We start from the raw sequence: 24,001 nt of genomic DNA on the forward strand, positions 1-24,001 counted from the left end.
CAAGTTAAGTTAGGGTAAATCAAACAAAAATAGTAATGAATTTTGCAAGTCTAAAATATGTAAAAAAAAGTCTACCTCCCCCTAAACGTCACTAATTCTCCCCCTTTGATGACATTAAAATAGGGTAGTCTAAGAAAATAATTTGAAATAGAATCTAAGTGTTAAAAAAAATTGACTAATATCCAAAAGAATGAACTTTTAAATTTTGGATAAAGACGTTTTTGTTTTAATTTAAAAAGTGTTTTTAGACTTAAAAAAATCTAAAAATTTTATAATAGTTGAACAAACATATTTAAAGCAAATTTAAAATTTTTCACCAAAGATTAAACATTATTTTAATCAGAAATAAATTCATTTTAGCATAAATTCATATTTTCCAAAAAAAAAATTAATAATAGTTATTAACCTCAAAAAATCATAAAATATTTTATGAGAAAGTATAATAGCAAGTAATTTTCCAGTAAAAATAAATTTTAGAGAATTAAATTTTTGAAAATTTTTCATGTAAAAAATTTATATTTAGATAAATAATTAATAGAAAATTCACCAACGGTCAAAAAAATTTTATGAAAATTTTCATAGATAGAGAAAAGTATAAAGTTTCACAGAAAAATATATTTCGCAAAAAAATAGCACTACAAGATTTTTTAAATCGATGAATATGAATTTTGTTTAAAAAGAATTATAGAAAAATAATACAACGGTTAAAAAAAATTAAATTTTTTTAGATGAATATTGAAATTCTCTTTTTTAGAAAAATTTAATTTTAATTATTTTTTTTAATAGAAATTATGTAGAACTATTTATTTGATAATTCTAAGCTAGAATATGAAATCAAAACAAAAGTAATACATGCATAACGATTTTTCAATTTAAGCATGATTTTAGAAGCCAATATAGGTTCCTTCCAACTGGGTTAATCAAAAAAATTTTCGGAATATATTTTTGTGATATTCTTCTAACTTGGCCCTTATGAAATCTAAAATGTCTATTAAGTCCTCTATCATATTTAAAATTTCTATCATTAGCATATAGAAAATTTAAGTATGAATCATCTTTTTCTAACATTTCAATTTTATCTTTTAGGCATGCATGTTCTTTCTCTATCTTTATATGCTTTGTTCTCTTTTTAAATAATTATTTACATAGCATTTGCACAATTTTAAATAATTGCTCTCGAGGAATCTTACTTACCTGACTTACCATATATTCGTCAGTAGACGCTCCCCTTTCATTGCTGCTTTCTTCTACAGTGTCTTCCCCTTCATCGATGCTCTCGATGCTCATTTCCAAGGTACTTTCGTCGTCTTTGGGTAGGTACTCGACAATTAGCGTTGTTTTGGTAATCTCCTCGGATTCGGATGCTTTTGAAGACGAGTCAATATCCATAGTATAATCAGATTCTTCTTTAGTTGATTGTTCGTAGAGCTCCAAGAACATTTCCAAGAGTTCTTTTGCGCTTTGGTAATTGCCGATTTTGTCGAGTTCTTGAGCAGGAAGAACACTCAGTAGGTGGAACTCGGTCTTACCATTTGCTATGAATTTGTCACACTGCTTCTGAGTCCAAAGATGCTCCTCAAGTTCTTTTCCATCTTTACTTTTAGGGACATCAAAACCAAATTTCTTAGAAAGCATTATGTCGAAATTAGTTCAAAAAAATACCATCATTTTTCATTTCCAGAATGAGAACTCCCCCTCAAACGTTGGCGGGTAGATACTTGGTCTGACCTTCTCTTTTGCTTCGATCGGCGGTTAGTCCTCCTAAAGTATTCTTGCTATGATATCAATTGTTAGTCCCTTAGCGGTCGGCTAGAGGGGGGTGAATAGCCTGTATAATAATAAATGAACCTTTCTCGATCATTACAGCTTGATTAAACTAACACTTGTATAAAAGAATTAATAAGCTAATTAAAGAAAGAAGAGGCATAGTAAGAGTTACTTAGTTTGCAATCAAGGGATTGCTAATCCAAGAAAATTGAAAGCTCACCAAAATCTCCTCTGGACGGAGAAGCCTCTTACAGCAGTCAAATCCCACAACTATAAAGCTAAACTGAATTAGAATTAATTACAAGTGTTGTTTTTAGCTTCTGAGATCAAGGTTGTATTTATAGCCCTAATCGAAGCGTCTGAAAGGGTTCTAGGCGCCTAGAGGGGATAAAATTTTATCTCCGTCGTGACGGCTCTTGTCATGTCGTGTTTGGCTAACTTTTCAATTCTGGGCACCCGGACCGTGCGTTTCCAACTCCCTTGGGGCGAGGCACCCCAGGGGTGCCCAGGTGATCCGAGCGCCCAGAGCACAGTCAACTGTAGGTTAGCTTTTTCTCCGGGTCTTCCGCTCCGACTCCGCTCGCTTGGATGATTTTGGCCATCCGAAATAGGACTCACCTGAACCCATCTTCCGGCCTTCTCGAGCAATCTTCCACCCTGGCTTCTCATCCCTCAGAAACGCCACCCACCTCCTTCTCGTCCGCTAGCGTACTCTTCCACAGTGCCTCATCCCTTGGACGCACCGAGCCCGTCGATTCTCTCTCGTGTCGTCCTTCTCGTTAGCTGTGTCTTTCGCTCGACCTCTTATGCTCCTAAGTTCCTGCACACTTAGACACAAGGTCATGTCCCAGAGGAGTCTCTGCCAGAGGAAAATCCAGCAGCATCTCCCCTATACCAGTGACAATTTGAATCATATATATACATCAACAAACAACATACATCAGCCCACACGGCTAGAATATACATAACCACGCAGTTATATAGATTAAACAACCCATACGGTTGTACTAAAAACATAACCACACAGTTATATATATTAAACAACTCACACGACAATGCTAAAAACACAGTAGAAAAACAAATGGGAAGCTCATACAACCAAAACAACATAATGCATGTCAGCGCGGCTTAAACACAAATACAACACCAAAAATAATAAAATAGTCACATGACTAAACACCAATATAAAGCTAAATCAATAAAGAATATATAAAAAAAATCAAGAGCGAGGTAAACTATCTTCTGATGTGACGTGAGACTGACAGTCAAGATACTAACAAGCGACACGACATATCTATGTGCTAACTTGAAAACAACATGAAAAATAAGGGGTAGTGAGTTCAACAACTCAGCGGGTATCAAGCGGACATGCATAGTAAAATATAACTACCAGTAATATTCATGGGGTACAGTCTCCTGACTAATAATAGGAAATGCAAAACTAAATAACAGAAGAAACTGTACTCACCATGACCTCCTATCCGAACATAAGGGTGTGAACCTCACCAATAGATGCAGGGGCATCAGACCAAATACATAATGTATCCTGTATGCATGTAAAACATATGCATCCATAAAAATGCAACATCTAAAATATAGCAACCACAAGCAATAGATGTAATCCATGCATATGATATAAAATGTCCTGGTCACCCCTGACGCTAGTCAGCCATCTCACATGCGATAGTGAGACCGAGTGAGTAGGGCTATGACAACTGTGCACTCTGCCACCACTACTTCTAAGTGACCAAGTGGACAGGATGATGTTGGAGTACACCTATCCTCCTACCCCAAACAGAGTGGGGGAGCTCAATGCTCTCATCTCCTTGAGTCATAGTCTAGAGGAGGGATCCTTGTCCTGCTACCACGCTGCGTCACCACTACCCATGAGCAGACCAACGGAGCCCTTGATAGAGCAACCTGCTGCAACACACCTTGCTTGATATACCACTAACCCATGAGTAGTTATGTGTGCAGATCCATGTAATTGGCAATGTGCTTAACAATAATGGAGCCGACAATCGCTCAGCATGCAATCATGTAAGATGGTGCATGTCACTAAACATGTAAATCCTGAACATATTCACCTCCATAAAATATGTACCAAAAGGTAAATAGATCCAAAAAAATGATCTAGGTACACCTAACAAGTATGGCAAATAACTAGTCATGTACACAATAAGGCATGATAGGTCACTACCTCTATGAACATAAATACACATGGCAATAATCAAGAGGGTATAAGCATGGATGTATAGCAGACAACAAATAAAGCATGCTACAGGTATCAAGTAATGACTTGACCTACCAATTCAGATATAGACAATCATTACTACTCATTATAATCTACTACGCATATCAAATGACAATATCAATCAGATAAGTCAAGGTACCCTCCTTTATATGTAGATCGTGTCAAACCAATCTCATGTCGAGACGCTCGTCTCGAATCAAAGTCCTGCGATCACATAATGTATTTAGCTAATACTTATATAGCAAATAGCTAAATAAAAATCCCAACCCAATTAAGGAAACCCTAACCCAACATGATCATTAGTTAACCTTAATTAATGATTAATTTTAATTATCTCACCCATGAATTCTTTAACCTGTCCAATCATACTCCAATCCTATTCATCCACCTAAATAGATTAGGTTTTTATCACATCATACATCAAATCCAATTAATAGAGAATTATCCCATCAAAGAATGAATTCCACTAATCAATTACTAAACATCATACATCAATCCTTTATAATTCATTCAACCCCTATAATCAAATCTACATTTAATCACCACTACTCATCACACTAATCCAATCCAACATAGAAAAAGAATCAACTATAAAACTCACCCATGACATTTGGGCAGTGATCAGATGCCACAACCTCAACAAAAGCTTGTATTTGTTGATGGCAAACCCTAACTAGCTGACCCTTCTCCAATTTGGACCCCAACAGAGCAGGATGCACCGAAGAGATCAACATTCGGTTCACCAAGAATCTAAATAACAAGTTGTTTAGATGTTCTGTATCTGTCCCGATCAAAGAAGAATTAACAAATGGAACTCAACATGCGTAATCCATGAACCCTTAAAGTCCAGATGGGTACCTTGGCTGGTCACCGCCTGGTGGTGGCACTTACTTGATCTTGTTGGCACAGCACTATCAGAGGGCAAAGGTACCCAAAAGAGTAGACCTGCTGCGATCGACTCAGTTGATTGCTGGAAATGGTTGCTGCTTAGCCGACGATGGCTGGATGATGCCGACACATTCGTTGGCATGTTGTGGAAGAGGCCGGAGGTGGAGAAGGCGCATGGATTCAGTTGTTGGTGGTTGATCGATTGCGAGAAAGGGGTAAAAGGGGCTCAAGTTCGGCGATGGTCGCACGGTGCCGGCACGATCAGAAATCTGTGGCGATGAGATCTCGGCGACAAATACAACGTCACCAAGTGATCTTTACACGAAGAAGACAACGGCGTTGCTCTGAGAGGCGACACTTGAGTGGCACTCAAAGGCCCTTGAGAACCGGCATCAGGGAGGCAGCGATCGGGCGTCGGGCGACGGAGAGATCAGCGAGGGATTGAGTAGAGGAGATGGATCGCGCGAGAATGAGGGATCGGGAGAGGGAATCTGGAAAAAGGAGAAGGAATATAAGCAGGCAGATTCGGGAGAGGAAAGGGTTTGGCGCAAATGAGGGAGAGGAGAGGAATAAGAGTATATACATATCTAGATTTAATTAATTAAACCCTAAGTTCAATATCCATCAACTCCCACTTTTGGGTATTCCAAACAAGCTTTCTACTAGCCCATAAACTCATTCCCTCGAATTACGCCATATGAGCTCCAAAAATTTTTTAGAAAATTTCTAAAAATTCTAATAAGATTATTTTCTCAAATAATCTTATTATTTAATTATTATTTTATTGTCATATTTTACACACAAGGCATCAAAATATAACAGGACCTAACTTGACTTGGTTTGATCACATCAAAACTTCTACGGGGTACTTATAAAAACTTACTAGGATTTCTAGAGTGGCTGATGGGGCCTTCATAGCCACTTGATTAAACCTCTTGATGTAGGCCCGCAATGCCTCCTTAGGTCTCTGCTTAACCGCGAACAAGTTGACATTTATCTTCTGATGGCAGCGATTGCTTGCAAAGTGCTACAAGAACATCACTAGGAAGTCTTTGAAGTTGCATATAGATTCCATCGACAATCGCCTAAACCACATATGTGCTGATTCGGAGAGCGTGGTGAGGAACACTCGGCATTTGACTCCATCGATGTACTGATGGAGAGTGGCCATGTTGTCAAATTTGATCAAATGTTTCTCGAGGTCGGTCGTCCTCGTGTACTCTCCGATCGTCAACGGTGCGTAGTGTCGCGACAGTTGATCGTCCAAGATCTCCTAAGAGAACTGTCCATTTCTCCATTCAGGGGAATCATTGAGCCTAGGTGCTTTGCCCTTTCGCTCATCCCAAACGAGTATGCCATCCGAGGAGGATCCTTGTGCCTTCTCTGCTCGGCCGTGTTCCTATGAAAGGGTGTGGAATAATGCTTATGGATAAGGGACCGGTGCATTTAGTGTGTCTCCGAATGTGTCGGTCGACTTTTTGTTTAGCCTGCAAACGGTGGGATTTTTCACTCAGCCTATATGATATACTTGTTGTCCTATCACCGACGTCGCGGGCTCATTCGCTCGGCGATCGACCACTATCTGTTGCTGCTCCAACATCTTTGCAACTCACGCTTGTATCAACATTTCCAATTCTTCTGGTGTCAACATCACTGTGGTGAGTCGTCCAGCGTCCTCTATCTTCGCATTTCGACTACAGGTAGTTTTCCCACAAATTGCGCAAAATATGATCCTGTCCGAAAATGGAGATGATGACAAGCTGAGGATGTGGCTGGAAAGTTGACAAGGCGAGGACTTCGCGTAGACCTGCAACACAAGAGTCTTTAGTGTCAGGCTGGGAAGGGGTTCCTGGCGATAACCTTACGACGCTCAAGTCAGTTTCTGTTGAGTAGAAAAATGGAGAACTATAGCAAAAGTGTGTAGAAAATAAAGTTGCACATACCTCCGCCTATAGATAGGATCCCCTTTTATAGCGCCATTGTAATGTTTGTGCACGCATCTCAAAGCGTAAGCATGTTTCCTACCCATCCTAGGAAAAAACAAATCAAAAAGCGTCCCTGACACTATTCCATAAGGAGCCATGCAACCCTATGATGTGACAACCTGGAAGCTTCTAAAGTACAATTTGTTTACTAGACATGCTCTACTGTCAGTGGCATAAACTCCCAAAAGGCTACGATAAGATAGTTAGTAGGTCCACACGAGGCCAACCAGCCGTCGCTCGACCAGGTTGTCCCCGTCCGAATGTACTGAGCAGAGCTATTGTCCTGTTTTCCATTCGACTGCGCTATTGACGAAAGGTTGCCCTGTGTCTAACCGATCATGCTTCCTGCTCAGGGGAAGTGGCTCGGGAGGGTTGTTGTTTGTCTATTATCCTCAGGCGCAGGCTTTCAGAAAGTGACCGTTCGGACATGCTTTATCACAATCGGATGGTCACGCCCAACCGAACAGTCAATACCGTCGCTCAGCTTAATTGATTGCTTCAAGAATCTAGGCTTTTAACTATTCTGACTTTGACCTCCATATCAACTATTTTTCTTCTACTTTGACCAATTGATAGATCTCTCTTCATCACCGCATCATACAAAATCTAATTTATCCCAAAGTTCTTCGCTTACTGTAGTTTAATCTAAACTAAGTCCAATAATGAATTATTCTGATTCTTTACTTGCCAAAATAAAAAAAAAATGATTTTTTTTTTGCCACAAAATCATTTTTAATTACAGATGTAATTAGGAGTTCATCATGTCGGCTAAAAAATGATTTTTGTTTTGTTTCAGAATTTCGTGTAAAATACCGAAAATGAGTGAGTAACCATAAGTGAAATTTTTAAAATTTTTAGAAATTTTTCGGGAATTTTTCGGAGCTCATATGATTAGTTTATGGGGATAAAAATTAAGCCCCAGGAAAACCTGTTTAGGCTACCCATTTAAGCGAGGAAATGTTTATTTTCTTAATTCATTTTCTTTTTCTATTTATTTTTCTTTTTTTTTCCTTTTTTTTCTTCTTTCCTCCATTTCTCTCCGCCTCCTTCCTGCGTGCTCGAGCCTTTCCCCGATGTCGCCTCCTTCACGTCGAGCCGTGCCCTAACCACTCGAGACGGTTCTTCTCCTCCTCTCCTTTTACTTCTCTTCTCCACTCACTGCCGCAAGCAGCCGTCCCAATCCTCTTCTTTTTCCCCCTCCGCGCGCCCCACTTCTTCCCCGCCGAACCACCCGCGTGCCCTAACCTCCGCGATGCCGAAGCCTCCTTCTCTTCCATGATGCCGAGCAACGCGGCGCCGACATTGTTTTGCCTTCCCCGAAGCCCTAGCCTCTGCCCCGATTCCCCTTTTCTCTGCGCCTTCATCTCCACCAACGAGCAGGGAGCAACGCAAGGTTTCCTCCCCTAGCCGATGTCGTCTCTGTGTTGAAGACCAGATTTGTGACACCACCGGTCGAGGTAGGGCTGTCGATCTCCTCCCGTGCCCTAGATTTGGTTTCTCACCGCCGCGTCTCTACTCGGGTTGGTTTCGGACAGGAGCAAGGAGCAAGGAGCCGAGGCCCTCTTCCCGATCCAAGCCGCCATCTTCGATCTGTCGACGACAGTAGGCTGTGGATTCTGCCGGCGGCCAGATTGGAGACATTGCCAGCAGAGATTATAAAAATGGGGACTGGACAGCGATGGAGCATCTCCAGACGGCAAATAAGTATAAAGGTAATTTTATAATTGTTATACATGTAGTAGTATCTATGATGTAACTTAACAGATATGAGGAGATCTACACGAGTAGCTACGAGACGTGGTACTGGACAACCACGTAAGAGGACTTTGGAATCTCTAGCAACGGACTCGCTAGAGATCCCTACTGGGGTTGAGCCTGTCGGTCAGGGATCGACTCAAGATACTGTAGGTGCGTCGGGCTCTAAAACTCCGGTGGCTTCGTTGGAGGTACCCACCCATACTGTACACACTGTACCACACGTGGCGAAATCGATACCTCCACCAGCAGAGCCTATGGCGTACCCGACACCACCGTCACCTGGACATACCGTGTACCCGACACCAGCTGCACCCGTGCCCCTAGTGCCTACAGTGTACCCAGCGTCCGCACCAGCGGTACCGGTTACTCTATTTCCGGTACCACCACCTATCGTACCTCCAGCTGCGACCACCCATATCGGCCCTGCAGTACCACCAGCGGTATATGCTCTAGCTTATGCAGCAGCACTGGGAGTACCTCTCCCGGTCTATCCAGCGGTACTACCTGTAGCATCAACTCCAAGGATTCCACCAGTTCCCGCGACAATCCCTACCCACCTTACTAATATTGTCGTGGCACGAGCCCGGATTCCAGCATTGGCAGAGTCGATGAAGAGTCGATTCACACTCTTCCGAGGAGAGACTGATCCAAGTGTAGTCCAGTCCTGAATAGAGACCATGGAGCAAACCCTTCCCAAGTTAAATTTCGACACCAACATTTAAATTCACTGAGCATGGTAGGCCAGAGGATGGCCTATTAGCTCAGTTGGTTAGAGCGTCATACCTTTATGAGGGAGATTGGTAGATTACCCACTATTAGACCGCAGCGACTGACCGTCTCTCTACTATCCGGTGATGCTATAGACGTCACTCAGGAGGTCAAAAGTTGTCCGTTAGACTTTGGCAACAAGATACTTATGGTAGATCTTTTAGTACTGGAAATGGTCGACTTTGATATTATTCTTGGCATGGACTGTTTGTCAGCATATCATGCCACTATTAATTTCCAAACGAGGGTGGTCACATTCCGGCCTTCGAACCAACCCTCGTGGGATTTCACTGGCATCAGAGACGACGGCATATCGATCATTTCGACGATTCAAGCTCGGAAGCTGCTATCACATGGCTGTCGGGGTTTTCTATTATCCTTGATTCATACTGAAGACGGCAGTAATTCTCAACTCTCCGACATTCCAGTAGTCCGAGAGTATCCGAATGTATTTCTAGAGGAGCTACCGGGTTTGCCTCCCAGAAGGCAAATGGAGTTTGCTATTGAGTTGATTCTGGGAACCGCGCCGACATTGAATGCTCCTTACCGTATGACACCAAAAGAGTTGAACGAACTGAAGGTTCAACTCCATGAGCTTTTGGACAGGGGATTTATACGTTCTAGTGCTTCTCCATGGGGTTCTCCGGTATTATTTGTTAAGAAAAAGGATGGTACACTGAGGTTGTGTATTGACTACAGACAGCTGAATGCAGTGACCGTCAAAAATAAGTACCCCTTACCGCGGATCGAGGATTTGTTTGATCAACTCAGAGGTACATCAGTGTATTCTAAGATTGATCTGCGATCCGGATATCATCAGCTGAGAGTCAGAGAATCTGATATTCAGAAGACTGCATTCCGTAACAGATACGACCATTATTAGTTTTTGGTAATGTCATTTAGGCTTACCAATGCTCTAGCGGTGTTTATGGATTTGATGAACCAAGTCTTCTTGGAGTATCTTGATCAATTTGTTATCATTTTCATCGATGACATATTGGTCTACTCGCGTTCCGAAGAGGAACATGCACAGCATCTTTGCACAGTCCTGGAGACTCTTCGACGACATCAGTTGTATGCGAAGTTCAGCAAGTGTGTTTTCTAGCTATCTTCAGTCAGTTTTCTGGGACATGTGGTCTCTAGCAGAGGTATTTTAGTAGACCCTCAAAAGATCGAGGCTGTCATCAGTTGGGAGCAACCGAAATCAATTCAGGAGATCCGCAATTTTTTGGGACTAGCTGGATATTATAGACGGTTCGTCGAGGGTTTCTCCCGGATTGCTATGCCACTGACACGCCTGACCAAGAAAGGCGTGAAGTTTACTTGGACCAAAGATTACGAGATCAGCTTCCAGGAGCTGAAGCAGAGATTAGTGTCGGCTCCGGTTTTGGTTTTACCCTCCGGAGAGGGCGGATTCATGCTTTACACCGATGCATCTCTTCAGGGTTTGGGCGCTGTTCTGATGTATCACGGCAAGATAGTCTCCTATGCTTCTCGACAGTTGAAGGAGCATGAGAAGAACTACCCAGTACATGATCTGGAGCTAGCCGCCATCATCTTTGCTATAAAGATTTGGCGGCATCATCTGTACGACATTACCATTGAGATTCTTACTGATCATAAGAGTCTTAAATATATTTTCACTCAGAAGGAACTTAATCTCTAACAGAGGAGATGGATGTTCCTGAAGGATTATGATTGTACCATTAGCTTTCACCCAGGGAAAGCTAATGTGGTTGCCGATGCACTCAGTAAGAAGTCTAGAGGAACTTTGGCTTGCCACCAAGCTTCAGTCACAGACTTGGTTCAGGGTTTCTCCGAGTTGGGCCTTCAGGAGCAGGGACAAACAGAGCAGGGTATTCTAGTTACCATGGTTGCTCAATCGTCGATCAGGACGAGGATCCGAGAGGCCCATGCCGATGATCAGTATTTGCAGTTTATTGGCAGCCAGATAGCTTCCAGGCAGCAGACCAAGTTCACACGAGATGAGGAGGGTATTATATACTTCCGAGACAGATTATGTGTACCTCAGTCTCACCCAGTCTTACAGGAGCTACTTCAGGAGGCTCATCGCTCTCGATTTGTGATCCATCCAAGCGGGACCCGCATGTATCGAGATTTGAGGCGCTTTTACTGGTGGAACGGTATGAAAAAAGACATCGCGGAATTCGTAGCTAGATGTCTTGTCTTCAGCGGGTGAAGGCTGAGCACCAGAGACCTGTCGAATTACTTCAACGGATTTCTATTCCTGAGTGGAAATGGGAACACATTACCATGGACTTTGTGGTGGGTTTGCCTAGGACACGACGAGGCCATGACGCGATTTGGGTAATCGTTGATCGATTAACCAAATACGCTCACTTCTTAGCGATCAGAAAGACTGATTCCCTAGATTGATTGACAGATTTGTATTGTCGGAAGATCATTAGATTACATGGTGTCTCTTTGAATATTATTTAGGATAGATACCCCCTGTTCATGTCTCTTTTCTGGCAGAGTCTGTAGCAGGCCTTAGGCACTCAACTCCGGTTCAGTACAGCTTTTCATCCGCAGATAGATGGACAGTCAGAGCGGACCATTCAGACTCTAGAGGACTTGCTGAGGTTATGTGTATTGGATTTTGGAGGCAGTTAGGAGGACCATTTGCCATTGGTAGAGTTCGCCTACAACAACAGCTTTCATTCGGCTATCCAGATGGCACCGTTTGAAGCGTTGTATGGTAGGCCTTGTCGAATACCCATCCTTTGGGATGAGGTTGGAGAGGCCCAGCTGTTGAGACCTCATAGAGCTCAGCATGAGGCAGAGTTGGTCCGTACGATCATACGGAGGATGTCAGAGACGCAAGACCGCCAGAAGAGTTATGTTGATCGGAGACGGAGACCCCTGGAGTTCTCTATAGGCGACCATGTATTTCTACGAGTTTCACCCACGAAAGGGGTGAAGATATTTGGCCTCAGAGGTAAGCTAGCTCCGCGATACATTGGCCCTTTCCAGATCCTGGAGAGGATTGGAGCGGTAGCTTATCGTCTAGCACTACCACCGTCCTTGGCAAACGTCCACGGCGTATTCCACGTATCTATGCTGAGGAGATACATACCCGACCCGACACATGTGCTGACAGATATCTCAGTTCCCGTTCAGCCTACGTTACCTATGAGGAAGTTTCGGTACGGATTTTGGACCGGAAAGAGCGTCAGCTGTGGAACAAGACTATCCGACTGGTTAAAGTTGGATGGTAGCATCATACGGACGAGGAGGCTCCTGGGAGCTTGAGGATACTATCCAAGCTTGATACCCCTATCTTTTCATTTGAGGTATGTGGGTTATTTTCCATTTCAGCATTTATACTTTCTATCTGTTGTTAGTACTTGCTAATGGTAGATAACGAAATTTGGGGATCAAATTTTTATTAGTAGGGGATAATGTAAAATATCAAAAATGGGTGAATAACCATAAGGGAATTTTTTGAAATTTTTAAAAATTTTCGGAAATTTTTCGGATCTCGTATAACGAGTTTATGGGGATAAAAATTAGGCCCCGGGAAAGTCTGTTTGGACTACCCATTTAAGCGAGGAAATGTTTATTTTCTTAATTCATTTTCTTTTTCTATTTTTTTTTCTTCTTTCCTCCATTTCTCTCCGCCTCCTTCCCACATGCCCGAGCCTTTCCCCGACGCCGCCTCCTTCGCGCCAAGCCGTGCCCTAATCGCTCGAGACAGTTCTTCTCCTCCTCTCCTTTTACTTCTCTTCTCCATTCACTGTCGGAAGCAGCCGTCCCAATCCTCTTCTTTTTCCCCCTCCGCGCGCCACTCTTCTTCCCCACAAAACCACCCGCGTGCCCTAACCTCCGCGACGCCGAAGCCTCCTTCTCTTCCACGACGCCGAGCAGTGCGACGCCGACACTGCTTTGTCTTCCCCGAAGCCCTAGCCTTTGCCTCGATTCCCCTTTTCTCTGCGCCTTCATCGCCATCGACAAGCAGGGAGCAACGCAAGGTTTCCTCCCCTAGCCGATGTCGTCTCTGTGTTGAAGACCAGATTTGTGACGCCGCCGGTCGAGGTAGGGCTGTCGATCTCCTCCCGTGCCCTAGATTTGGTGTCTCACCGCCGCATCTCTGCTCAGGTTGGTTTCGGACAGGAGCAAGGAGCAAGGAGCCAAGGCCCTCTTCTCGATCCAAGCCGCCATCTTCGATCTGTCGATGACAGTAGGCTGTGGTTTCTACCGGCGGTCAGATTGGAGACATTATCGGCAGAGATTGGTTGCCGATCGTTAGAGAGGAAGGGATTTTTGGCACAGAATTGGGTATGTATGGTTCGTATCAGATTTTATGCTTGTCTGGTCAGTATAACTTCGGTTAATACTGATTACGGGTGATTTACGATTTCGGCAATCCAGCTTCAGCGGTGAACTCCTTGGGTTGTATTCCACCAGCAGTCACTTGGCTGTGAGTTTGAGGTAAGAGACTTAAATTAGGTTGATTTAGGTTTTTAGTAGTTGGATGAAACACGAATTGTCACTAGAATTGATTTAAGTATAGAATTAAATCTAAATGGAATAATTAGGGTTAAAGGAAACTAACCCTAATTAACCGTTGGATTTAATTTAGGTAGGTTGAGGTTTATGGTTTAAGGTTTTCCCCTAAACTGTTCTTAAGGATTTTATTTAGCTATTCATTTGAGTTATAGCTAAATAAAAATATATATATATTGGTGACACAGGACTTTGACGCAAGACGAACATCTCGACGTCAGATTTGGACTGGATTGAACCTTTTTTATTGAAGGTGGGTACCTTGACTTATCTTTTAGATTTGTCATTTGATATGCATAGTAGTTTTTAACAAATAGTAATGATTATATTTTATATCTGCATCGGTATGTCATTATCCATTACCTGTGCATGCTTGATTGTTTACTGTTTGCATGCATGTTTATACTTTCAGATTACTTATGATCATAGAGATAATGACATACCATGTCTTTTGATATACCGGACTAGGTTTTTATCATACCTTACCTATGTATCTTAGATCTTCGGATTTGATCCATTGATGCTAGGGTACATATTTGATATATATATGGATAGGTTCAGGATATTGCCATGCATCATCTTGCATGATTGCATGTTGTGTGATAGTCGGCTCCATTATTGTTGAGCACATCGCCAGTTACATGGATCTGCACACACAACCACTTATGGATTAGTGGTATATCAGGCAGGGTGTGTGGCAGTTTGCTCTGTCAGTGCTCCACTAGTCCACTCATGGGTAGCGTGTCGCAGCGTGGTAGCACGTCAGGGATCCCTCCTCTGGATTGTCTCAGGAAGATGAGAGCATTGCGCTCCCCCACTTATTATTTGGGGTAGGAGGATAGGTGTACTCTGACAGTATCCCGTCCACTCGGTCACTCATCAGGAGTAGTGACGGCAGAGTACACGGTTGTCACAACCCTACCCACTCGGTCTCACCATCGTGTGTGAGACGACTGACTGGAGAGTAGTGGTGACCAGGACATGTCATTGGCATTATACGCATTGTTGTATTTATTGCTTGTGTTTGCTGCATTTATTTATTGTATTTGGATGGATGCATATGATTGACATGCATACATGATTTATGATACTCTCGGTCTGACGACCTTGTGATCCCTACCAGGTCCCGGTTAGTACAGTTTGCTCCTGTTTATTTAAGTTGCATTTATCATTCTCATTTCAGGAGACTGTACGCATGATTAGTGCTAGTTGTTATCTTCTTACTATGCATGTCAATATTACCCGCTGATGAGTTGACTCACCCCGTGGTTATTACTATTTTCAGGTTGAGGTTGTCCGGAGGAGTTCCAGTCGCTAGTCCCCTGCAGGTCGCGAGGATGTGTTGTTTCAGTCTTTTGTTTCTTATGTGGCAAAAGGCGATTCGCTCGCCCCCAGCGCCCCCGCCAACCCTGTCCCTAGGCTAACACGGAGGAGGTAAATCACGGGTGACTACTAGCCATTAGTGCAAATGGCCAAGACATGGGGGAGGTCATGCTCGGCCACGCCGAGTTTCGACCTCAAGACCTCATGTGGCAACACCCCATGTCTTAACCATCGCACCGCCCCGAGGGGACAGTCTTTTGTTTCTTATGATGATGTATATAAATGATGTTGTAGACTTGTTCTGGTTTTGACACTTGGGTACTGTATGGTTTTTCTTTATTGTCGATGAGTTTTATTGGGATGTGTTTTGTTACATGCCTGCTTAGATGACAGAAGAGGTGAGATCATTGTGATTTGTGTTTTATGGGTGTAGTGGAGTAGGATATCGGTTTTGAGCTTTATGAGTGTAGTTGAGTAGGATTTTTTTTTTTTTTTTGACTTGGTTTTTCCTTATCGTTGTATTAGTTTAGTTTTATTATTAAACTGCGTGGATATTGCTTATTATTTATTGTTATTGTTCCGGCCGTGTTGGCCGATATATATGTTGTCTTGAGAGCATTGTAGAAAATTTCAGATTGTCTTCTGCATAGGGGAGATGTTGCCGAAATTTCTTATGACAGGACTCCCTCGGGGTGTGACATTTCGACATCTGGAAAGAGGAACGAGAAGTAGCTGAAGGTTTCTGTGTTCATTCTTTAGGGTTAAGTTTTTTTACTTCGGTTTCAGATTCAACATTGAGGATTTGATTTGTTCAGGACTATTATATAGTGGCCACATAGTTTGGAGCTTTGGACTACAGACAGATACCTTCCCAGCAATGCTGTCTCGTTGAGCATTAGAAGGCAGGCAGAGGCGGCTCGAGATCTCCAACTCCGCCAAGAAAAATCAAATTTTGATGCTGGAAATCGAAGAAAGTTAGCATTTTGGGATCTTGTTGTGGTTTCGAATTGCAGAAATGGCTCCAAGCTTGGATCTTGGCGACTGGTGGGCGAAGGAGATCCGCGGCGGCGGCATGCCGGTGGTGGTGACGACGCAGAACCCGAACTACTCCGTCGTGGAGCTCGACGACCGCGGCGGTGGCGGCGCAGCAGCCTTCCTGGAGAAGGGCGACCGCGGGAAGAATGCGAAGCAGTTCACGTGGGTGGTGCTCCTCAAGGCCCACCGCGCCGTGGGTTGCGTCGCCTGGCTGGCCGCCAGCGTCTGGGCGCTGCTCGGCGCCGTCAGGAAAAGACTCCTCCGCAACCGAGGCCGCTCCTCCAAGAGCGACAAGGGCGGCAGGCTGCTCTTCCGCTTCCTCAGAACCTCCTTGCTCCTCATCGCTATGCTCGCCCTCGAAATGGCCGCTTACTTGCAGGGATGGCACTTTAAGAACCCTAATTTCCGCATACCCGACGTCGGCGAGACCCGCGGGTGGACGCGCGACGCCTACATCTCTTGGCTCTCCTTCCGGGCCGACTATATCGCCTACCCTCTCCAGAACTTGTGCGCATTCTGCATCGTCCTCTTCGTCGTCCAGTCGATCGACCGCCTAGTCCTCTGCCTCGGCTGCCTCTACATCAAGTTGAAGAAGATCAAGCCCACCATCAATGGCGATCCATTCAAGACAGAAGATTTAGAGGGCTCAAGCTGCGACTACCCCATGGTGCTCGTCCAGATTCCCATGTGCAATGAAAGAGAGGTGACGATCATCGACGCTCAGTTGGATCAATTCCACAGCTTTCAGTTTCAGTTTCATGGTGCTTTTGTGTGGTTGCAGGTGTATGAGCAGTCCATTTCTGCTGCTTGCCGTATCGACTGGCCGAGAGATCGTCTGCTGATTCAAGTTCTAAACGACTCTGACGATGAGCCGATCGAGCACTTGATCTCCGCTGAGGTGTCCAAGTGGAGTCAGCGGGGTACGAACATCGTCTACCAGCATCGCTCGATCAGGACGGGTTACAAAGCTGGGAATTTGAAGTCGGCCATGAGCTGTGATTATGTTAAGGACTATGAATTTGTTGCCATCTTTGATGCTGATTTCACTCCCAACCCTGATTTCCTCAAGAAGACAATTCCACACTTGAAGGTAATGATCCATCGAGATTGCCATGGTTGGGCTTCCTTGGTTCGGTGCACTCACAGGCCCTTGTCAGTTTAGGGAAATCCTGAGGTCGGGCTAGTTCAGGCCCGATGGAGCTTTGCAAACAAGAACTTGCTGACTCGGCTGCAGAACATCAACCTCTGTTTTCACTTTGAGGTTGAACAGCAGGTCAACGGCACCTTCTTGAACTTCTTTGGTTTCAATGGGACTGCCGGCGTATGGAGGATCAGAGCATTGGAGGAATCAGGGGGTTGGCTTGAGCGAACGACAGTCGAAGACATGGACATTGCTGTGCGTGCTCACCTCAACGGCTGGAAGTTTGTCTTCCTCGGCGACATCAAGGTAGTTCAAATGCAATTGCTTCACTGTGTGGCAAAAGGCTTATATGTTTGTGGTGCCATAGGTGTTGTGTGAAGTGCCTGAATCTTACAAAGCCTACCGAAAACAACAGCACCAATGGCACTCCGGTCCAATGCACTTGTTCCGTGTATGCCTTCCGGCCATCCTAAAATCCAAGGTTTGTTATGCTGATCTTGCTTTGATGTCACAAATGAATTTACCATAGAATTCTAATGATCTTGCAGATATCGATATGGAAGAAGGCCAACTTGATACTTCTTTTCTTCCTCCTGAGAAAGCTCATCCTCTCATTTTATTCATTCACATTGTTTTGCATAATTCTTCCTCTATCGATGTTTGTACCTGAGGCTGAGCTGCCAATCTGGATAATCTGTTACATACCTGTCATTGTGTCGTTCCTAAATATTCTACCAGCCCCGAGATCCATCCCTTTCCTCATACCTTACCTTCTCTTCGAGAACACAATGTCAGTGACCAAGTTCAATGCCATGGTGGTTGGCTTATTCCAACTCGGAAGTTCATACGAGTGGATTGTGACAAAGAACGCAGGACGATCTTCGGAATCTGATCTTTTGGCCGCAGCCGAAAGAGATGCAAAGCCTATGCAGCTCCTTAGAGGAGTTTCAGATAGTGAGCTCGTAGAGCTCACCAAATTGAAGGAACAACAAGAGGAAGTGCCTCCTATAAAAAAGAACAAAATTTACAAAAAGCAATTAGCTCTTGCTCTTCTCCTACTCACAGCTGCACTCAGAAGTCTCCTCTCGGCGCAGGGCATTCACTTCTATTTCCTGCTGTTTCAAGGAGTGTCATTTCTCCTCGTCGGTCTGGACCTAATTGGGGAGCAGATGAGCTGATCCTGAAAAAGAGAACACAATAAATGGAACCACCTTCCTGCATATAAACTATAAGTCATGGATGGCTACTGAAAGGGAACAATAGTTGTGTCTACTTAAACAAGTTAAGCATATCTAAAGTCTACTTAAGATTTTTTTTTTTTTTCATCCCTAGTTTTGCTTGTTTACTTTAAGGGCATTCTAGCAAATCAAGTGTCTGCACAAAATCTTGAGGACAAAAAGTTGTCCAGCATTATTAACAGTGGGAGAGTTGAGAGCTGGTGTTTACATTGGATTATACTAGGGGTTGTGTTTACAAAATATGTACATCAGAATTGGTTGAGTTGGAAACTGAATGAAAATATTGATGGTGCAATAACTCCTCTATGTAAACATCTAAGAAATGTGATGGTGTCAGAGAACCAACATACCTCTGCCTACTATCATTGATCTGTTGTGGCTTGCTATTTCCTATTAATGTATGAAAAAAGTTTATCATTGATACTGCAACACTTATTGACGCAAATTGACTTTATGATTGCTAACACCGGTTATGAGTCTTGAGTTCAAGTAAATGGGCAACTCCATAACTAGTTTAGCTAGAACTACCACATCCTCCTTGAGAATGATTCACCATTATAGATGCAGAGGTGAGAAAAGGAAGTGAGAAGGATTGTGCAATGCATGCACCATGGTTGATGAGGATGACGGATGTCCCTATAAGCACATGCATTTTATTGAGATGACCATGAATGTGCCCATGTTTTGTCTGCTAAGTAAAAGGTAGAGGACTTTGCCATGGAGAAAGGTTCTCCAGTATTCCTGTTGGTTTCTGGATCTTGTCATATGGAAACTGTGATCTTGTCCCTTTCTTTCAAAGGGCTTTGATTCGAGATTTTTTGTTGTCGTCTGGCTTGAAGAACTTTTGTTGTCTGACTAGCTGGAGCTGATATTGGCTTGCAAAGAGATTTAAATTCCTCCCTGTTGATACTCAACTGGGCAAATAGGGCATAGCTCCTTACTCTCAGGATTCAATTGAGGTAAACTTGTACTTATATTGGGAGAGAAGAATGAATGAGCTAATGCACCTCTTCGCTGGCCATATCTGCAAATATCGAGAGATACAAATCTGATCGTGCAAAGATATTCTCAAGGATGAAACGCCTTCTTCAAGAATCTCATCATAACCAAGTTGCAAGTCACTTACAGCATAAGTATCCAAAAAATAGCTCAGAAGATTCTGAAAAGTATTATATAAACTAACTAATGTCAGGCAACCATGGTGGCCACTCCACCAAAGTTAGCATCATTATATCAATAGATGCTACTCGAATGGAAATATTAAAGTGGGCAGCCATCTATAGCTTCAAGAAAACGAATTCTTCAATTGTCGGTGTCTCTCCAATTTTCCTCAGAGTTTCCTTGTTGGGCTCCTCATCAACGCCAATGGCCATTATAGCCTGTTTCCTTGGTGCAGTCCTACCTACACTCATAAAGCTAATATTCACGTTCTGTTCCCCGAGAATTCTTCCCACCCTACCGATATTACCGGGCTGATCGGTGTTCCTGCACAGAATTACATTCCCTTCCAGGCTCACATCCACACTGAAAGACCCAACAAGGGTGAGGCGGGGTATGCCATCTTTCACTCTTCCTTCCACTGTGATATCACCAGCATCGGACAAGGCACTGGCAAATTTGGACTCAACATTAGATAGGTGGATCTGAATTGAATCTAGAGGAATCTCTGGAGAGGTGTCACGGAAAATCCTCTCTTCGCAGATGCGAAGACCTCTTTGCTTCGCTGTATAATCTGCATTGACAATATTGACAAACACACTGGATATAGGTTCAATGATCCCTTTAGTGATCATAGCACGAAGAATCCTTGTGTCCAAGTCATCAGGATCTCGAGCAGATGTGTAGACGACTTTAACACCCTTGATACCGCTTCCCCCAGCTACTAATTGGACAGCTAGCCTGCCGAGTTTCTCAGCCAGGATAACATAAGAGGCTAGCTCGGAAAGGACCTGTGATAAAGAACAATGTCTCAAGTCCGCTTGCAATGCAAAATGGAGAAATTATGGAGATCTATTACAAATAATCACCTCAGCAGGAACCATGGGAGCATTCACAGCAGTTGCAGCTAGTTCACCTTTCAATGCCCCAATAACAGCCTCTGCTATTTCTACAGCTACACCTTCCTAAGAATATTGCCCACATAGATGATCATGGCCATAAGTCAAAAGACAATATTTTTGAAATATCAACTAAAATTTATCAACTGATCTTCTTATGAATCTTTGCTACTTGTATCTTATACAAGTAAACTTCTGAAGAGGAGATTATACAAAATGCTTCTGCTACAAATATAGACTGGAAAATACTACGGCGACTGATGCAGTGAAAGTTGTTTTTTATCTACACATTGGAGCTTGAGTTCAGAACACATACCTGAGCTTCCACAGTGCTAGCTCCAAGGTGAGGAGTGACAATAACATTTTCATGAATCACCAACTTGCTGTCTTTTGGTGGAGGCTCAACAGTGAATACATCAAGCGCAGCCTGTTTCAGTTACAATTAGCAGAGCCGATAGTAGTTTCCAAGTTTCAACAAAATCAGCATCATCTATGATCCATTAGAAGAGTCTTGAAAACATAAAGCAAATAAAGGACATGCATGATAGTTTGATCCACCGGACATTTTACCTCCATACACCAATTACTTCCAATTTTATCAACACAAATCTAAAGCAGCAAACGCATCAAAACTGCAGGTTGATTATGTTTTTTTCGATTCAGGATTATGAGGAACTAATAATGTAATATCTGGGAACTAAGTGCTATGTTGTCATTTAGATGAGGATACATAAATTGGAAGCTGAGAGATGTCAGCAGAAACATACCTGAGCAACTGTGCCATTATCAAGTGCTCGGACCAAGGCATCTTCATCGATAACCCCACCCCTGGCAACATTAATTATCCTCACTCCTTTTTTTAACTTTGCAAATGTTTCATCATTGAAAATCTTTGCAGTTGTTGGAGTCAATGGCATGTGAAGAGATATGAAGTCAGCAGTAGAGATGGCTTCATCAAACGATACAAGGTCCACTCCAATGGCTCGGGCTCTATCAGCAGGTGCATAAGGATCATGAGCAATTACATGCATTCCAAGTCCTCTTGCACGTCTGGCAACTTCTGAACCGACTTTTCCAAATCCCATAACTGCCAGTGTCTTCCCTACCAAAGAGACACCAACATATTTGTTGCGCTGCCATTTGCCTGAATATGACACACTTGGCCGCAATTAAAGGTAAACTTATATTACTAGTGTAAATGCAATTAAAGGTGATAAACTTGATGGGTCAATAGAAAACACCAGAGATATATACAAGTATTAAACAAAATTCATTGGTTCAGCTCAACAAGTTGCAAAATACATAATACTTAGAATATGTGGAGAATCTCTAATATAACAGGAAACATGTCGGTTTTAATAGTACCTGACATTTTTCTTTCCTAATGGAGTTTATTATATCCCAACCATCGCCCTAATTCAAATGTTCCTAGAATACCTCATGCATCATACTTCGTCCAACTACCTCATTGAGTAAAATGAGTAGGCAAACAAGGGCAAAGGCACTTATTTGAAACTGGGGAGATTATTCATGAACCACTTATGTAAAAATGTAATTAACACAACATATGGTTCTTAAACTAGTTGCGTAGCTCTTGCAGACACTATGATGCAACACTAAAAATCAAACCCAAAGCTTAAAAAAAAAAAGGAAATAAACTAACAATATTCTAGAAAATAAATCATTGTGTGCCTGGACTGCTGAACTCAATCAAACCTAAAATAAATCCTCTATTCTCTGAACAAGATAATTACCAAATTAAAAACTACCTTAATTACCTTATTCTCCTAAATAAAAGGATCACCAAAGTAAACTTTTACAGCCTATAACTTCTAAAATTTAATTCCAAATTTACATTATCGCTACTCTGTCAAGTGGTCCCACATCAAAACCAAGGTGCGACCACTTTTAAAACAATGATTTTTTGTGGTGTACAATGTCATTGTCTCAGTAGTTAGAAATCATACCTCGAGCAATATGAATCGTCTCATATGCATCAAAACTCTAGGCCATTATGAATGTTGCATTACATAGTCAACCACAAACAGTTGAGACTAACCCAGCTTGTTGTTATTGTCACAAATGTCACAATTTTAATCCACAGGTTTGAAGAGATAGGAGACCTTTTGAAAGGGGTTCCACAAAATTCATGAAATACATAACACATCAAAGAACAAACATTTACTCATTTCAACCTTGCGCTGTGAGTAATTTATAAAAATATCTCAAAGTTATCACCAAAGTTATCAAGTTAACAAGCATTAGCATAGGACCAATTTTATGAAGAGATGCTCAGTATTCTACCTTAATAATCAATAATCATCTTTGTGTGAAAGATAAAATAGTTCTTTACTTTGTTCTTTTAGTGTTCATATTCTAGGATCAATCTGAAGTTTTGAAAGTTAAATATGAATTAGGTCGCAAAGACCAACAAAGTTCAACAGAGAAGTAGACCTCATTAAACTGGGAGTCTAAAACTCGCTTAAATTCCCACCTTGACCTGACATTCACAAGGTTTTTTAAGTGTATGCAAATAGTATGTGGTCAACACGCTCCCTAGAGCAAATGCAGTATGTGGGAAACAGGGGAGGCATATGCAATCAGTATGAAATATTAAAAATATTTATAATAAATCGAAGTATTATGACTTGTAAATCAATTTAAGTTAACATTTATAAGTGACAAACTATTAAATAAGGTAGCTTAGGCTTTTGAGACAATTTAATTTTGTATAAATTTGTCTAGATGAACCAAAAAAGGATTTTTAACTGCATATATAGACTCCATATATCATATGTGGTTCCCTTGAAACTGCCGCTTATGTGGTTCAAGCAGGGGCTTTAAAACCAAAACCATGATTCGGTAATTTGAGAATAAATTAGAAAAAAAAAAAAATCAGCAAATCCATAATCATACTTCTTAATACAAACAAGAAATTATGCAATAAGGATCTGAAGTATTTCTTATCCACCCCCGTGTTAAAGATCAATCTCGTTCTTTTTCTTGCAGATCTAGGCAAAATGCAGGTAATGAACAACAAAGTCGGGTCACTTACCAGCCTTCATCGAGGCGTCAGCCTGCGCGACGTTTCTTGCCATGGCAGTGAGCAGCGCGATCCCGTGCTCAGCTGCTGCGACAGTGTTCGCAGTTGGCGCATTGACGACGAGGCACCCGCTCTCCGTGGCAGCTTGGAGATCCACATTGTCGATGCCCACCCCAGCCCTGCCGACCACTTTGAGTCGCCCCTTCGACGCCTCGAA

The 24,001-nt window shown here is 42.6% G+C and overlaps 2 protein-coding genes across 3 annotated transcripts in view; one reads left to right on the top strand and one right to left on the bottom strand.

Annotated features, from left to right (window-relative positions):
- The first annotated feature begins 16,072 nt into the window (after positions 1 to 16,072).
- LOC121970752 (probable xyloglucan glycosyltransferase 5) lies at positions 16,073 to 18,982 on the top strand. 2 transcript variants are annotated; one of them, XM_042521661.1, is made up of 5 exons: positions 16,073 to 17,008; positions 17,087 to 17,395; positions 17,468 to 17,752; positions 17,814 to 17,927; positions 17,995 to 18,982. In XM_042521661.1, exons 1-5 carry the CDS (start codon positions 16,286 to 16,288, stop codon positions 18,622 to 18,624), a joined length of 2,061 nt encoding a protein of 686 aa, XP_042377595.1. In that variant the 5' UTR covers positions 16,073 to 16,285; the 3' UTR covers positions 18,625 to 18,982. The 2 variants fall into 2 exon arrangements, with proteins under 2 accessions (XP_042377595.1, XP_042377596.1); XM_042521662.1 differs by having other exon boundaries at positions 17,814 to 17,897.
- A 780-nt stretch (positions 18,983 to 19,762) lies between these two features.
- The window catches only part of LOC121970753 (D-3-phosphoglycerate dehydrogenase 3, chloroplastic-like), a 4,698-nt gene continuing 459 nt past the window's right edge, over positions 19,763 to 24,001 (bottom strand). The window contains exons 1-5 of the mRNA XM_042521663.1: positions 23,797 to 24,001; positions 21,509 to 21,885; positions 21,058 to 21,168; positions 20,712 to 20,807; positions 19,763 to 20,633 (exon numbers count right to left, since the gene is read on the bottom strand). The exon at positions 23,797 to 24,001 is cut by the window's right edge and continues 459 nt beyond it. Coding sequence (XP_042377597.1) covers positions 19,962 to 20,633; positions 20,712 to 20,807; positions 21,058 to 21,168; positions 21,509 to 21,885; positions 23,797 to 24,001 — 1,461 coding nt within the window. The 3' untranslated portion in view covers positions 19,763 to 19,961. The remainder of the gene's footprint in view (positions 20,634 to 20,711; positions 20,808 to 21,057; positions 21,169 to 21,508; positions 21,886 to 23,796) is intronic.

Source organism: Zingiber officinale, chromosome 4A (genome assembly GCF_018446385.1).
Source record: "Zingiber officinale cultivar Zhangliang chromosome 4A, Zo_v1.1, whole genome shotgun sequence".
In the NCBI taxonomy this organism is placed as follows: domain Eukaryota; kingdom Viridiplantae; phylum Streptophyta; class Magnoliopsida; order Zingiberales; family Zingiberaceae; genus Zingiber; species Zingiber officinale.

Coding starts and splice junctions, on each gene's coding strand:
- LOC121970752 (XM_042521661.1), top strand. CDS start 16,286: ATGGCTCCAAGCTTGGATCTTGGCGACTGGTGGGCGAAGGAGATCCGC. Junction 17,396..17,467: donor AGACAATTCCACACTTGAAG/GTAATGATCCAT, acceptor TTGTCAGTTTAG/GGAAATCCTGAGGTCGGGCT. Junction 17,928..17,994: donor CGGCCATCCTAAAATCCAAG/GTTTGTTATGCT, acceptor ATGATCTTGCAG/ATATCGATATGGAAGAAGGC.